Below are 17,035 nucleotides of genomic sequence, written 5' to 3'. Positions count from 1 at the left end.
TACACAGTGACTAAGAAATAATAACTTTTAAAACAAATTTTTAATTGAAAAGTTAATGAGATCTCCTTTTTTTCTGTTAGATCTGTGTAAAGGGGCCATGGAGAATGACACCAACTATGCCTGAGCCTGCATTAATCTTGAAGGAGCAAGTATATACTGTCTTCAGTATGAATTTCTTTTGGAACCATGTTTTACTGGGTGATAACGTCATATGACACCTGTATTATTTCATGTAGAGAGACAGAATGAAAATAGCTGACAAATTTTTTTCTATAGGAAAGTGTTCCTTGTGAATATTGACAATACATGGAGAAATCATATAATGTTTCTTAACCCCCAGTGACGTACGGCAAGGCTACAGATGCAAAACAAAACAAAGAAAGTTGGATAGAACAGATTTCAGGAATTTACTTTTTGCTAATCTTCTGTGACCTTGAATTTTCTAGTTAAATCACACATCTCTGCTAAAATAGTCAGTTAAGCTTCTTCTCTCCCCCTCCCCCTCCTGCCCCACCATCACATGGGGCCAGAAGCATTCCACAGGGATATTTGAAATTCACAGATGACTAACATGGGGTCACAACCTGATTCCCCCCAAATGTGTAAACTACAGAGAAGAAAAAATATCCCTTGGAGCAAGCTCCAAAAGAGTCATGTCTGTTGGATGTATTTTGTATTTCTGATACTCTACGTTCCCACGAGAAAGAAAGAGGGGGTATGAAACTTCAGTCAAGGAAAGAGCCACCCTTACCTTGTAGTACCTGCTTCCTGTGTCATTTTGAAAGAGGGTAATACATTTGCTATCCAATCTCCAATAGTGCCGTTTCCGCTGAAACAGAAGTTGGATTTAGTATCTTTTAAAAACTTAAAAAATATCCAAGATAGATAAAAATCAAAACATTTTCCCACTGGGGACATAAGATTCGATGGTGGAAAGTGCATGGGCTTTGGACCAGGAAGACTGACACTCAATTTCAAGACTCTGGAAGGTGACTACTCAGCAAATGTGTGGTGAGTCTGTGTCTACATCCAAGAGTTATGAATAATAAAGGAGATGATGTATTAGCACCCAAGCAGTGCTTGGCACTTACTGAATGTATAGTAAATAGAAAACTCCATTTTAAAATTTATTTGATGGCTTGAAGAGCTAAAAGCGGATTTGTAGCTGTAATAAAATAAAAAGGCTTAACAGGAGATATAATATTTATATATTCTTATTATTTTAGAACATAAGGCATGCCATGCTGATCCAGCCAGGTATTCTGGCTTCCATTAGAGATGGAAGAGCTCTGACTGTTACAGCAGAACTAAAGAATGTTCTGTAGGATGGCAAGGTTGACTCCATGGCATCAACTTAACAACATCACGAGAGTGCATCAATAACTCGATTCTCTCTTAAGCTCACTGCAGATCTAAACTTCTATGATTTGGTGATCAGGTCCTTGTGTGTCTGTATGTGTGTATGTGTTTCTTCTTTTTAGGCCAAAATGCCCTAATACTATTCTTGGTCTCTTCCACAACCTATCTTAGACCAGTCAAATACACTACATATGCTTCAAATATTTTACCATGTCTAGGAAGGACTGGATAGTATTCAGTTGAGTCCTACAGTAAGTCATGTAAATCTCCCTCCAGAAGAGAAGGTTGAGATTATAGCTAGAGCGATTAGGTTATAGATGCCCATTTATCTAAAAAAATGATAGGAATCCTATAGCTAGGGGGTGATGAGGAAAACACTACCAATAGCTGAGACAGAAGCTTAGCGCTAAATGTCAATTAGCTTAACTGAAACATACATCAAATTTTTTTCTCTCTTACACACATGCACAAACTCATTCATCAACTATTAGGAAAATAAGAAGTAATGAACTACTCAGACTATATGAAAAAATTAAAATGTGTTGTCTTTTATCTAATAAAATATAGGATTCCTGTATTTCTGAATAGGTCAGTTTTTAAGTGAACACCTAAGGATTTAAGAAGTATATAATAGTTATATCATTGTTTCTTCTCTCCCTAAAATGAAGTCTTTCAAAAAAAAAACCTGAATCACAGAGGAGTGCTCTGAAAGCAAGCCTGTAAAATGACAGGCAAGACATTCAAGTTGTTTGGAAATCATCTCAAGTAATGGAGGGAAATGAGTTTGTTTCCCTGAGATTGCTGTCTACACTTTTTTCTAACTCAGTTGTTAGTTCAACTACTTGGGACACTCAGTGACTGTGAACGTGCTTCCCCAATCCGGTGCCCTGCCTGCACTGAGGTTTGCTCCTGGTAACCCAGACATCCCACAGTGTTGACAGGGCATCAGCAGCTCCTCTAATTAAAGCTTGCAAGACAAGAGAAAATTTCTTGCTGTGGATCTTACCAGTGTGTCCTTGCTGGTGTAGTGGACCATCCATCCTTCTTTCATCACCGTGCTGCTTTTCCTCTTCGTGTGTTTGACAGACTGCACTACTCTCATGAGTGGGATATTGTTGCTTGTTGATGGACTTGAAAAGTCAAAATATTTTAGGGAAGAAATGTTTTTAGATACAGATCTTCTTTTCCTGCATAAAACCTTATTTCAGCTATTTCAAAGTGAAAGTCAAAAAAAAATGTCATATCTCATTTTTAGTGAACGGTACTGCCAGAGTACCCTAGTTCAGAATCTGGATTACTCTGAAGAGTGATAGGCGCTTGATATGTACACCTTAACAATCCCGAGGGAGGATAATAAACTCCTCGGTTTTCAGGTTGAAGTGCATGGTGCTCAGTTTTGGGGTGAACATTGGGTAGATTACAGTTTTAGTGTACTGAGGCCACAGTATTCAGAATCACACATGAACGCTTATTTGCTTGCTACATATTACAGCCATAATATTAATCGTTTAGAGATAATATCAGTTACTGTGAATTTCAGTCTCTCTCTGGATAATTTCACAAAAATTAGAATCTGCTGTTGAAACTGTCTTTTAAACAACTATTGTTCATGGAATTATGCCCATCCTTCGTGTCTTTCTTTCTCTGTCTTTTCTGTCTCTGTGTCTTCCTCTCTCCTTCACTGCCCCCAACCACAGGCCCACCTGCCCACGCCAATCTTTTGATACTAAAGAAATGTACACCTTTGAAAGACAGTGGGGTCATAAGACTAATATTTTCCAGTATTTAAAAAATATTTCTCATGCTACTGAATGGAATAAAATCCAATTATTTTATTGCTCTCCTCTCATGAACAATTTCAGTCAGTCAATGAATATGGTATTTGTAAAATGGACACAAAAGTTTGAATACACTTTATAACATAAATCAGGGTTTGGGAACTATTTTTATAAAGAGCCAGGTAATACACATTTCAGGCTTTGCAGAATACTTAACTTTGTCATTGTGGTACAAAAGCAGATATAGCCATAGCTATGAACGGGCCTGGCTACGTTGCAATAAAACTTTATTACAAAACAGACAGCAGCCTGATTCGGGCCATAGTGTGCTGACCACTAATGTAAAAAATGGGGATCATCTACAAATCAAAAAGTACAGATAATTAGATGACAAATATGAAACTCCACACACTTCTGAAATAAAATCAAGAACAGTAAGGTCCAGACGTATGTGATATCTGTAATAGGGACCAGCTATAAAAATAGATGGTGTCCGCTGAGGTTGATCCCTGATCTCTGTATGTGCACACGAGTTTTTTTTTTTTTAACGTCTTTATTGAAGTATAATTGCTTTACAATGGTGTGTTAGTTTCTGCCCCATAACAAATTGAATCAGTTATACATATACATATGTTCCCATATCTCTTCCCTCTTGCATCTCCCTCCCTCCCACCCTCCCTATCCCACCCCTCTAGGTGGTCACAAAGCACCGAGCTGATCTCCCTGTGCTATGCGGCTGCTTCCCACTAGCTATCTATTTTACATTTGGTAGTGTATATATGTCCATGCCACTCTCTCACTTTGTCCTGGCTTACCCTTACACAATGAGCTTTGAATCAATATTAACTTAGTAGTAAATCTGTCATTTGCACATACGTGTAACCCTCACATGCAAAAGAAAATGGGTCCAAGAATGAGGCAATACCAGGAAAGGACGCAAACTACATTTCTCCAAGGGAATCCCGACCTCCTAATTCCAAATTTAGGAGCCTCCTCCATAGTACACAGCTCATTTATAAACGAATTATAGACATACCTCGGAGATACTGCAGGTTTGGTTCCAGATCACGGAGATAAAGCAAATATGGCAATAAAGCGAGTCACATGAATTTTTTGGTTTCCCAGTGTATACATAAATTATGTTTATACTATACTGTGGTCTACTAAGTGTGTAATAGCATTATGCTTAAAAACACCAATGTATCTACCTTAATTAAAAATTAGTTTATTGCTTTAAAAAATGCTAACCATCACCTCAGCCTTCAGGGGAGATATAATTTTTTTGCTGGTGGAGAGTCTTGCCTTGTTGTTGATGGCTGTGGACTGATGCGGATGGTGTTGGCTGAAGGCTGGTATGACTGTGGCAATATCTTAAAATAGGACAACAGTCTGCAGCATCGATTGACTCTTCCTTTCACGAATGATTTCCCTGTAGCACGCAATGCTGTTTTATAGCATTTTACACACAGAACTTCTTTCAAAATTGGAGTCAATCCTCTCGAACTCTGCTACTGCTTTATCAATTAAATGTATGTAATATCCTAAATCCTTTGTTGTCATTTCAACAAACTTCACAGAATCTTCACCAGGAGTAGATTCCATCTCAGGAAACCACTTCCTCTGCTCAACCCTTAAAGTTTTATCATGACATTGCAGTCACATCTTCAGACTCCACTTCTAATTTTAGTTTTCATGCTATTTCCACCACATAAGCAGTTACTTTCTCCACTGCAGTCTTGAACCACTCAAAGTCATCCATGAGGTTTGGAAACAACTTCTTCCAAACTCCTGTTAATGTTGATATTTTGACCTCTTCCCATTAATCATGAATGTTCTTAATGGCATCTACAATGGTGAATCCTTTCCAGAAGGTTTTCAGTTGACTTTGCCCAGATCAGAAGAACAGCCATCTATCTATGGCAGTGATAACCTTACAAAATGTATCTCTTAAATAATAAGATGTGAAAGTTGAAATTACTCCTTGATCCATGGGCTGCAAAATGGATGTTGTGTTATCAGGCATGAAAACAACATGAATCTCATTGTACATCTCTGTCAGAGCTCTTGGGTGACCAGGTGCATTGTCAGTGAGCAGTAGCATTTTTAAAGGAATATTTTTTTCTAAGCAATCAGTCTCAACAGTGGACTTAAAATATTCAGTAAACTATGTTGTAAGCAGATATGCTGTCATCCAGGCTTTGCTGTTCCATCTACAGAGCATAAGTAGAGTGGATCTGGCATAATTCTTAAGGGCCCTAAGATTTTCAGAATGGTAAATGAGCATTGGTTTCAACTTAAAAGTTACCAGCTGCAGAGTCAGCCTGTCCTTTGAAGCTTTGAAGCCAGGCATCGTCTTCTCTCTAGCTGTGAAAGTCCTAGATGGCACTGTCTTCCAATATAAGGCTGTTTCATCTACATTGCAAACGTGATGTTTGGTGTAGCCACCCTCATTTATTATCTTAGCTAGATCTTTTGTTAACTTGCTGAAGCTTCTATTCTAAAAGTACAATGCTTCCCCCCCTTGTACTTTTATGCTATGGAGATGGCTTATTTCCTTAAACGCCGTGTAAATCAATCTCTACTAGCTTCAAACTTTTCTCCTGCAGCTTCCTCACCTTTCTCAGCTTTCACAGACTTGAAAAGAATTAGGATCTTGGTCTGGATTAGGCTTTGCTTTAAGGGAATGTTGTGGCTGGTTTGAGCTTCTATCAAGACCACTGAAACTTTTTCCTTCAGCAATAATGTTGTTTTGCTTTCTTATTAGTCACGTGTTTGCTGAAGTAGCACTTTTAATTCTATGAAGAACTTTTACTTTGCATGACAACTTGGCTGACTGTTTAGCTCAAGAGGCCTAGCTTTTGGCCCATCTCAGCTTTCGACATGCTTTCCTCACTAATCTTACTTATTGCCAGCTTTTTATTTAAAGTGAGAGACGTGTGACTCTTCCTTTCACTTGAACACTGAGAGGCCATTGTAGGGTTTATTAACTGGCCTAATTTCAATATTGCTGTATCTCAGGGAATAGAGAGGCCAGAGGAAGTGGAGAGAGACTGGAGAACGGCTGGTTGGTGGGGCAGTCAGAACACACACACCATTTATCGATTAAGTATACTGTATTATACTGGCATGGTTTGTGGTGTCCCAAAACAATTACAATAGTAACCTCAAAGACTGCTAAACACAGATTACCTTAACTAATATAATAATAAGGAAAAAGTTTGAAATTTTGTAAAAATTACCAAAATGTGACACAGAGACACAAAGTGAGCACACGCTGTGGAAAAAATGGCACTGATAGATGTGCACTGCCCTAGGTTGCCACAAACCTTCAATTTGTAAAAAAAAGGAATACCTTTGAAGGGCAATAAAACAATAAAATGAGGTATGCCTGTGAATGCACACTTTAAGTTTCTTCTATAACAGATAAAAATATCAAAGAGCTTTAAAAAGTACATACCACTTGGGGTTCCCCTGTTTGACCAAGGCTGGGGTTGCAGCCCTCACCTGATGGTTCTGTTGGAGTCCTCGTGGTCTGGGTCTGGATCCTGCATCTCCCCACTGTCGTTCTGGCACTCTGCCATGACCATCTCAGCATCTTGGACCATTGCCTCTTCCATGTCATCCATGAGCCCACTGTTTCTTTCACTGTCATTGTCATCGCTCCCTTCTTCCATGACTACATCAGACTCTGCCCCAGGGCTAAGCAAATCTAAAAAATTGTTTTGCCCCCATGAAGATAAGCCTGGAATCCTGGAGCCAGGACTTAAGAGAAAGTTAGGCAATCTTAAAGCAAATCAATTGGAAGCCCTAAAAATATAGTTATGTGAAGAATTTTTCTTTTCTTTCACTTTCCTTTTAAATTTTAGTTCATAGTCACCTGAATGAATGAGAGGATGAATATATAATTTTACGAGCAGATGCTCGTTTTTTGTGCCCCTGAGCCTAAAAGCATGAAAAGTCATGGGAAGCCTTGGAAGGAAGCCAAGGGTGAGATAGAAACAAAGTGCTAGGAAGCAAAGTGATACCAGGCACCAGTGAAGAGGATACGAATCTTATTTCAGTAGTACAGCCCTGGTGGGAAAAAGAAATACATGGGAGGATGTGGGAAACTTTGACATGCAAGAAAACTCAAGGTCACTGATTCTTGATATTCCAGTAACTTTTAAAATCATGGATTCTAATATATGGTCACATAAGCCTAAGATATTTGATATTCGAAGTAATACTGAATCCTGTCATTATATAGATGATGGTAATGTAGTAAATTATAATTACTTACTAAGGCAAAGTACTTAATTTAAAGTTAGAAAACAGATTGATCAGAGACCCTAGCCTGCCAAGCTTGGAAAATGCACATTTTTCCAGATTTTTCTGACTGTATGGAAAAATGCAATTTCAAATTAATCAACATAACATAAACTACACTGTTTCCCTTTGGTTCTAGTTATCAAGTACACATTGACATTTCCTGGGCCTGAACAAAATCAATACCATATGCCACAGAAAGTGGGAAGATTGCCAAGCTTTTGAGTTTGGCAGCTAATTCATGCATCTTGAAGCCAGAAACTACTATGGGAATGTTTTCCTAGAGAGTTTTCTCTTCTTCTTCTAGAGAAGAAAGTTGGAGAACATACATAATCACTTGTTCTTCAGGATTTTAGCAACAGAAATACTCAACCTGTTTATCCAGTCTTTTATCACCAGTTTTATTCCCAGAGGAAACAGCAAACTGATAACAGACTGAAAATATAACACAGTCTACTATCTATGGAAAAAGTCAGCTTGGGACACTAAGTCAAATATTTTGGTCAGAATCCATCAGCAATTCTACCAGGGAAGAAAATGAGAGCTGTTCCTTTAGGACATAGCGTTTTTCTTAGAATTCCTTCAATCTTAATTTATACAATTAAAGTTTTCCCAAAGGAATATTCCCCAATATAGAAAAGGATATGTAGTTTTTAATTGTCTAAATTAAAGTTCCTTTTATTACTATTAAAGATGTGGGTTAACAAGCACATACATAATGAGAATAGTAAGCAGGTGGAGGAAGAAAGTTGTAACTATTTCCTGGTAGGTCAATTTCTGTGGTCCTTCCCTTCCTTGACAGACAGGGAAGAAAAGTTAACTTCTGTCTCAATTCTGGGAATGAAAAGCATGGAGGATGAGACTGATAGCTATAACTGGGAGGCATTCCAACAATTTCTATGCTTCTGAATGAACTAGAATAGGTGTAGAAAAATAAGAGAGCTGGGGAAGAAATCCTGGATATCCAAGTTTTCAGTACTAGCTAGTTCACCATGTAAAAATCAAGAAAATCTCTGGTCTTTATCACAACGCAATGATGGGTGCTTTTTTACAGTAAAGTAGGACAGAGGCCGTAATTTACTTTGGTTTGGGTCACGAGTATCTGAATGGAAGAAATTAAAAGTAAAAAAAATCCCGCTAAGTCCTAACTGACACATGCCTTAAGAGGGAAAAGAAGCATAGATGTGACAGCTGACCTTTTACCTACCTCCGTTAATGGTCACTTCGCCAAGGCAGTTGTTGGGTACTTTTGGTGCACAACGTTTATGACAGTTGAATCTGCAATCTAATCACAATCATTTTAAAAGAAAACAAATCAAAACCAAGCATGCATCAGAAAGAGAAGGTGTGGGAAAAATAGTCATTTCAAATAGGTGAGGCTCAAACTTCGGCGGCTGACAAATACTTGGTGGCAAGATCGTCCTTACCTTTGCACTGCAGGCCCTGCCTGAAGAGCCCCTTGAGAAGCTTCTTGCAGTACTGGCACACAGTGGGCCGGGTGTAGGAGTGGATGACGAAAGTGTGCGGCACTTTAACTTTGGACAGCAAGATCTTGTCGAGCTGGATGGGTCGTCCAATGTATGACTGGGAATTCGACCTCTTCTCTCGACCGATGAATGACTCTGATGGTGACTTTTGCTATATGTTTGAAAAACAATAAAGGACAATAAGATATATCTGATTTATATATTTTTATTTTCATTTTTATTTATTTTCCAACAAAAGGTCTCACATATTCATTATTGAGCCAAAGCACTAGTGCAGAAATACTGACACAAAGAGAAAAATCATTTTCCCAATAAAGCACATCCAGCTGTTCATATAGTAGTGATGTTCTCAGAGTGATATGGTAAGATGCAAGTGACCCTGACACAGCATAATATATTTGTGTATTTTTAAATTGCCTTTTATTTTACTACTGTATTTAGTAGTTTGATCCTTAAGAATGTGAGAGGAATAAACTAAAACTATGTTTCTGTTAATTAATGTCATTTATTTCCCCTTAATTTCTTTTTTGAGTTACTTTATTTTTAAAGTATGAAAAGAAGAGAATTGGAGATCAGACTATTTGAACCTTACTTCTAGGACTTTCAAATAATTTGCAGCTTTTCAATTTCATCAGTTTAATACAGAAATATAAAGTTGAAAGCAAACCAAAAAATCGTTCTTAATCCCACTCCATATATTACATCATTGACATTTTCTAAAGTTTTACATATAGGAAATGCAAGCAGTTCAGGAAGATAAAAAATGAAAAGTAAATTCCCCCAATCTGTCCAATCTAGTACTTCATCTGAACAGGGCCTACAGCTTCTTTGGATTCCCTCCAAGAAAAAAATGAATATAATTTAAAATTACTCCTCAACCATAAAAGTAAAGGGTTAAAATTATACTATCATTTATATAATTGAAAAACATAGTGACTACTGGATTATATAAGACACACAAATATTAATGTTTCGGTTACAATTATATCTCTGTGCACTCTTGTTTCTCATTTTGTAATTAATCAGCCCAGTACATAGATTAAAAAACATAAATGAAGTGAAGTAAGTCATAAAGAGAAAAAAAACATCGTATATTAACGCATATATATGGAATCTGAAAAAGTTGGTATAGACGATCTTATTTACAAAGCAGAAACAGAGACACAGACACAGAGAACAAACATATGGATACCAAGGGGGAAAGGGGAGATGGGATGAATGGGGAGATTGGGATTGACATATATACACTATTGTATATAGTATCATATATACACTAATGATACTATGTATAAAATAGATAACTAATGAGAACCTACTGTATAGCTCAGGGAACTCTACTCAATGCTCTGTGATGACCTAAAGGAGAAGGAAGTCAAAAAAACGGGATATATGTATACGTATAGCTGAGTCATTTTGCTGTACAGTAGAAACTAACACAATATTGTAAAGCAACTATATTCCAATAAACGTTTTTAAAAAAATAAAATAAAATAAATTTAACTGTGTTTACAATGTTTTTGAACAATTTCATGGTATCTCTTGATATCATGGAAATGTACTTGGGAATCATCAGGAAAAATAATCATTGGAATAAAAGAACTGAATTACTTTTTAACAGTTATTATAATTATATATCTCATTTATTAAGCTCTTAACTTAGTATTAACTTTTAATAATCACTGTGTTAGGCACCTTACAAGACAGGCCTGGTTATCTATAGTTGAGGATCTAAGCTCATAAAGTTTAAGTATACTCTTTTGGGTCAAATGCTAGTAAACAGTGGAGCCAAAACATGAACCTACACTTGTCTGCTTCTAGAGCCCTTGTATTATCACATTACTCAGTTAATTTCTAATTTGAAATAATTACTGATGAGAAACAAATCATATTTACAGACAATTTCCATCCTTTTCAATGCCTATCTGCATCAAAAGGTAATACCATTTATTACCAAATGGGAAATTTTTGATTTGCAGATTCACCAGCTGCAATAAAAAGAAATTTGAGATGAGGTTCTACTTAGGGATATTATGTCTACAGTTACATTTATAATTTCAATTCCATAAAATAAAATTACAAAGCATAATTATTCTGGAAGGGCTCAACTCCTGCAGAGAGATCTAGGGCACTTTTAAAGATGAGCCAAAGGTTTGCCAAACCAGAATCATAAATATATTGAATAAATATCTTCAATGGAATTGAATTTTACTGGAAAATAATTAAATATGTAGGGTTAGGTCCCTGCTTTAACTATATCCAATGGGCCAGTTTTAAGCATACACTAAAATGAAAAGTGATGTTTTTACGTAGTTGGAAAGTTTCAACACTCAGAATAAAAGCTGACGTGATGTCACACTTTCTTAGCAGACTTAAAATGTTCTCAGATTTGGAAAATCATATGAAAAGTTGACCAAATCACCTTTTAGTTACTTTCCTTAATTAAAGAGACCTAATTCTTGGCTGTGTTAACAAAGCCAGTTTGATGTAGGACTACTCAGTATACCATGGGGCAAATTCACTTAGAAGAGCAAGAAGCAATCCGATAAAACTGAATGTTTTCTTTTCATCCAACATGGTAACATTCACATAAACACTGCCATAAACTACAAGAACCAGAATTATTCTTGAGAAGTCATTTCGTTTATTACCTTCAAGGCAAGATTACATAAGGAATTTTAAAACGTTACACGAGTTTAGGGAAAAGAAATTGGCTGTTACTTTGTGGCCCAGAGTCCTTACTTGTAAAACAAACAGAAAATTGTAAACAAACAGAAAAATAAGATCCTATGAAACAAGGCCATTGACCTGTAATATAAATTTATATTTATAATATCTATCTATATATCACTGTTTACATAAGTGTTCAAAAACCATCATTTCTGGAATCCTGCCAATTATTCCTTCCAATAATATGAAAGCAAACTAAATGCTTCTAAGGCTTTTCAGAATCAGTGATAGATTTTGATTAATAATTCATATTCAGTTACTATTTTAAGAAAGTTACTAGTTGTAATTTCAATTTTTATGTGAAGTTTTATTTGAAGGTATATACATCAGAAATCCACAATTACAGTATTTTTGTTTGATGCATCAAGCTACAGAGTAGGCAAAAATTCAGAAATTAGTAATTTTAAATGAAACAGGGGATGGTTTAAAAAATCTCATTGATCTAAATGCAGCTAGCTTGGACTTTAAGATAAGTTCAATATGAAAGTAGACTTAGCAAGTCAAAGGGTAATGTTGATTTAAATAACAGCTTTTATGGATGTTATGCATTATTATGCAAAGTAAAGAGATATGGTATCATTGTATTTCTTCATTAACTTCATTTTATTTTTTATTTATTTGTATATTTTTATACTTAATTATAATATGTATAGAACTTTACAGTTTTAAATAAAATCTTTCTTTAATTCTGGTAAAGAGAAAACTCTCTCTTACCCATTAACACTAGTTTTACTAGGTTAACTAAATGGTGTTTAAATTCATTTCCACTGTTACTTGCTGTTCCAGTTTGGCACTGTGTGTTTGGTGAACCTGGGCAATCTGCAGAATGAGTGTTTTTTTTCTTTTTTTAAGGGAACAGGGAGGAAAGTTGAAATGTTTTGGAAAGGGAACAGCAACATTTTGTTTCATTCTGCTTCATTTTTATGTGCAGGACAAAAACTGGCTCAAAACTCTGAAAAGCTATAAAATTCTCTTCTCTATAATTATGGTAGGCACTTGCAGGAGGATGTGCTTCTAAAAATTTACATTTTTACATTAGCCACTGGTCCTATGAACTGTTCTCTTCCTGAGTGGAGGAGTTTGGATCACATTACAGGTGTGGAACTTTTGTGAGAACTGACATCACTGTACAATATGGTATTGGGATGGATTGATGTAAATGATTGGATTTGGCAAATTATAGATGACGAAAAGTATAAAGATCTCTTGTTCTCATTGTAAGAGGTATCACATCATAGATGAGAGAGAATATGAGAACAAAAAAATGATGAAAGCTGAATTTAAAGGCGGGATTAGATATTAAATAAATATTATACAGATTAAACTTTTTTAAAAAGACTGTGGTGTCCTGAAGTGTCTGTAACATTCTCATGCTAACAATATTTCATTTGAAATGACTGCCAAAGTTAAAACTATATGCACTGAACACCTACTTACAGAGGCAATGCATCTTGCTTTTCTAGAGACTGAATTTGTTTTTTAACCTGGTGTATTAAATTGATGACTCAGCAAGTTTGGAACCATCCCAGGAAATGACTGGTTAGATTACATTATGGAAACTCCAACTGCCAGCACATCTTTAAACATTCAACAGGACCATGAAACAATTTCCCAACAAGGTATATTCCACTTCACAGTTCACAATGAATTCTCTTTATTAGTTAAGCTAGAAAACAGAGGGGAAAAATGGCCCTTACTTGTGGTTTCTTGTTGTCATTTATGGAAAAATCAAACATAAGACTTCCTGAGAGATGAAAGTCACTGTCTAAAAAACAAGATTCAAATAAAAACTTCTCCACTATTAAGATATTTATGTTTGTTAACTAAAATCCATTTCACAGACCCATATTGGGGACTGGATTTGGGGTGACATAAACTCCCCTTGAATCAAAGAGAAATAGAAAAGTAGAGAACACTTTAGTGTACGTGTTGACATCACTTTTTGGACTCCTCATTTTTGGGACTCTTTTTGGTCTTAATCATAAGCTCCTAAGGGAAGGACACAATAAGCTCCTAAGGGAAGGACAACGTCTTAATCATGTTTGTCCTCTGTTAATGGAAAGAAGTGCCTGGTAAAGATAAGTAATAAGCATTGCTTGAACTAAACAAAAATGAATGTCTTCAAGCAATAAATGCATGCAAATAATGGATGAGACATTTCAATAGAGATGTTCAAAATACAGACTGTTAATATAATCTTTAAAAAAAATTTAGTATTACATGCACTGTAACATTGACACACTTGCGCTACAGGATTTCAATTTTAAGTGAGTACAATTGACTAAGGAATGTTTTCCACTGGAACTGTTCTCTGTACTTGTCTACCTGCTCCTCGTCCCTACTTGGCATCTCCAACATGAAAAACAAAATCTGTCAGAACCCTTTTGCTCTGGAAAGAGGACAGGTGGCAAGCTCAAATATCAATAATACCTGTAGGCTGCTAATACTAATGGGTGTCAGGGATGCAATAGAGAATGGTGGAGACTACAGTAAATCGGAGAGGACAGGCTCGGTTGAAAAGGGATGGATCAAAGACTGCTAATGGCTGTGAGTATGAAAGCCCTATGTTTCCTGACCTCTTAGTTTTGCAAAAGAAGCAGAAGATCTAGTTGCTTTATGAAATAACTCTATTTCTCGACATTAGCGACTGAAAAAATTCTGAAACGTTGTGCCAGTTAACTGATTTGGGGAATAAATCTGGTCATGGGGAGTCTGAGACCTCTGAACTAGATAACGACATAAAACACTTTATATAACCTTTGTAGGTGCCAGATTCTTTTCCTAGCACTTTACATTCATCAACTCATTTAAACCTCATGACCACCAGGTTTTTTTAAAGATAAGGAAACTGAATCATAGAGAGACTACATCATTTGCCCAAGATCGCACAGCCCGTAGAAGCAGAACTATGAACTCAGGTATTCTTTTTTTTTTTTGCGGTACGCGGGCCTCTCACTGTTGTGGCCTCTCCCGTTGCGGAGCACAGGCTCCGGACGCGCATGCTGAGCGGCCATGGCTCACGGGCCCAGCCGCTCTGCGGCATGTGGGATCTTCCCGGACCGGGGCATGAACCCGTGTCCCCTGCGTCGGCAGGCGGACTCTTAACCACTGCGCCACCAGGGAAGCCCCAGGTATTCTTGTTCCAGATGATAATAATGATTCCTCTCTTTATAGCCTCTCCCAGTTCTCATATCCCCTGGTTTTATGCTAATATAAAAATAGAAAGTATTTTCTTCCCTTCATTTAAGTCATGAAGGAAGAGTTCACAGGAAACAAGAAAAATCAAGTAATAGTATGTTCTACTTGCCAAAATGCAAAGTGAAAATATTGTGAACCCCTTAACCTTGACCTACAGAAGAGACTTTCAAGCGACTTGTCTGTGCCCAGAGGATAGCATCTGAGTCCTGCATGTTTTCTAGAACATAATGATTAGCATAATACACAGCCTCTATTGTATAAGTATCACTCGTTGCCTGCCAACTTTCCTGTTCAGGTGCTGTTATGCTTAAAAGATACCAGCACAGCTATGTGAAACACAGCCAACCAAACATTAATCTTTTATTCTAGAAGTTTTAAGATCTAGCATTTTTTGATTATCAAAGAACTGTGCAGAATAGCACCTTGTAACAGTTTGCTCCTACTGCCATCCAGATGGATCTATCTAATTTAACAAGTGCTTACTGGGACAAATCCTACCTAAAGGCTCAAGTCAGATGCTACAGGACATACGAGGACCAGTAAATAACAGTCTCTCTGCCCAATGAGTTTACTATTCAATAGAATTCTGGACACAACATAACTGTTACTATCAACAACATGTGCTCTTCCCTTCTATAGGCATAGATGGTTCTGTCTCATTCTTCAGATTCCAGGTCATATATCACCTTCTCCAGGACGCCTCCAGATCACCTCACTTCCTGCCCACATCCCCTCCACTCTGTGGTACTCTCTGGCACATCATCATGTCCCCTCCAGAGCCATTACTGCAGAGCACAACTATCTTATTTACCTCTTTGTTTATTAGGTTTTACTGTCTCCCTTCAGTAGAATATAAGTTCCATGAGAAGGGGAACTTGACAATTTTGTTCATCACTGTATCACCAACTTCTGGAATACTGCCTCACACAGAATAAGTGCCCATATGTATGAAGGTTCGAAGAAAAGATAAACCACTTCCATGATGGAGATAAAGGGGTCATTCAGAAAAGGAGTTTCCTGAAGAAGAGGCATTGGGTGTGGATCCTGAAGTGAGTCTTGCCATGCAATGACTATGTTGACCATTATTAGCAGTTAAAATTCTGTTTAGGACAACTCAGTCCTCCTAATCTTCAGACTGCCTAGAGATTTCTTTTATATGCTCTGAAACCTGTTTATCCCACTTGGAAATGATTATCTAATGCCACCCATTGTCACTGCTAGTAAAACACGGCTGTGAATGCTTAGTCTGAGGCTATTTTACGAAGCAAAAAAGAAACAATCAACTTCTGTCAACAACACTGAGATGAATATTTCACCTCAAACATGGGGAGTCCAGGATTTCCCAGCACAGAGCAGTTCTTGGGCAACAGACAAGTCTGAAGACTCCTGGGAATTGAGGTTCACATACGAACATGTGAACATGGCATGTTGCCATGCCCTGTAATTCGCTGAGTAGAGGGTAGGGTGTTTGGCAAGTTTTAAATTGTTCAGTGCTATTCTGTTACAATTCTGATTCTACAGGCCTTGAACTACCTGCCAAGTGTGCCAGATAAATGAGTTTGGTTCCTCAGTTGGATACCCTAAATATGTAGCATAAATAAAATCTAATCAACACCTTTTCATAACAGTGAAAAGGACCGCCACAGAGCAGAAATAAAAAAAAGTGTGCCCCCTGCTTAGTGGTGATGGATGCTGTTGTACAGTGGAGAATCCATTTTTAATGTCTGCAGCAATTTGTGAAAGATTTCATAGTAACAACATATATAAATCTCTGATTAAAAATACACGGTGATCTGGATTTGCTGAGTGCTGAAGCAGTCTTAGACGTTACATTAACTTTTATACTGCCTCACTCTTTTTAAGTAAACAGAAATGAAGGATAAAGGAACCTTACTATTTTCTTAAGCAATCCACCCTTTCCAGGGAAAGCACTAGACCCTTGGAGAACTTGTTACAAATTACATGCACTGTTCTTTCAAAATGTCAGTTACTGACATCTTCCAAATCTCTGGGTTCCTGGAGGAAAGGGGAGACATAATACAAGTACTGCCTCTCCTTATACTTGAAGGCAATGCAACCTTAACTCCACACACTATACATTCATAAAATAAAAAAGCATTTCTGCTGAGGAAGAAAATAACTCTGCATGTCAACAAGTTGAGGGCTTCGACTGTCGTATAG

General features: G+C 37.0%; 1 protein-coding gene across 3 annotated transcripts in view; it reads right to left on the bottom strand.

The window, feature by feature from the left end:
* PRKD1 (protein kinase D1) overlaps nucleotides 1-17,035 on the bottom strand; it is an 83,885-nt gene that overhangs the window by 49,028 nt on the left and 17,822 nt on the right. For all 3 annotated transcript variants that reach the window (XM_024754950.1, XM_024754949.1, XM_024754951.1), the window contains exons 4-8: nucleotides 8,870-9,080; nucleotides 8,650-8,727; nucleotides 6,642-6,846; nucleotides 2,366-2,489; nucleotides 752-829 (exon numbers count right to left, since the gene is read on the bottom strand). In XM_024754950.1, the coding sequence (XP_024610718.1) occupies nucleotides 752-829; nucleotides 2,366-2,489; nucleotides 6,642-6,846; nucleotides 8,650-8,727; nucleotides 8,870-9,080 (696 nt within the window). The remainder of the gene's footprint in view (nucleotides 1-751; nucleotides 830-2,365; nucleotides 2,490-6,641; nucleotides 6,847-8,649; nucleotides 8,728-8,869; nucleotides 9,081-17,035) is intronic.

This window comes from Neophocaena asiaeorientalis, unplaced genomic scaffold, assembly GCF_003031525.2.
Source record: "Neophocaena asiaeorientalis asiaeorientalis breed wild unplaced genomic scaffold, Neophocaena_asiaeorientalis_V1.1 scaffold359, whole genome shotgun sequence".
Lineage (NCBI taxonomy): Eukaryota > Metazoa > Chordata > Mammalia > Artiodactyla > Phocoenidae > Neophocaena > Neophocaena asiaeorientalis.
The sequence above is the reverse complement of the archived record's forward strand: the minus strand, read 5'-3'. Positions and strand labels throughout refer to the sequence as shown.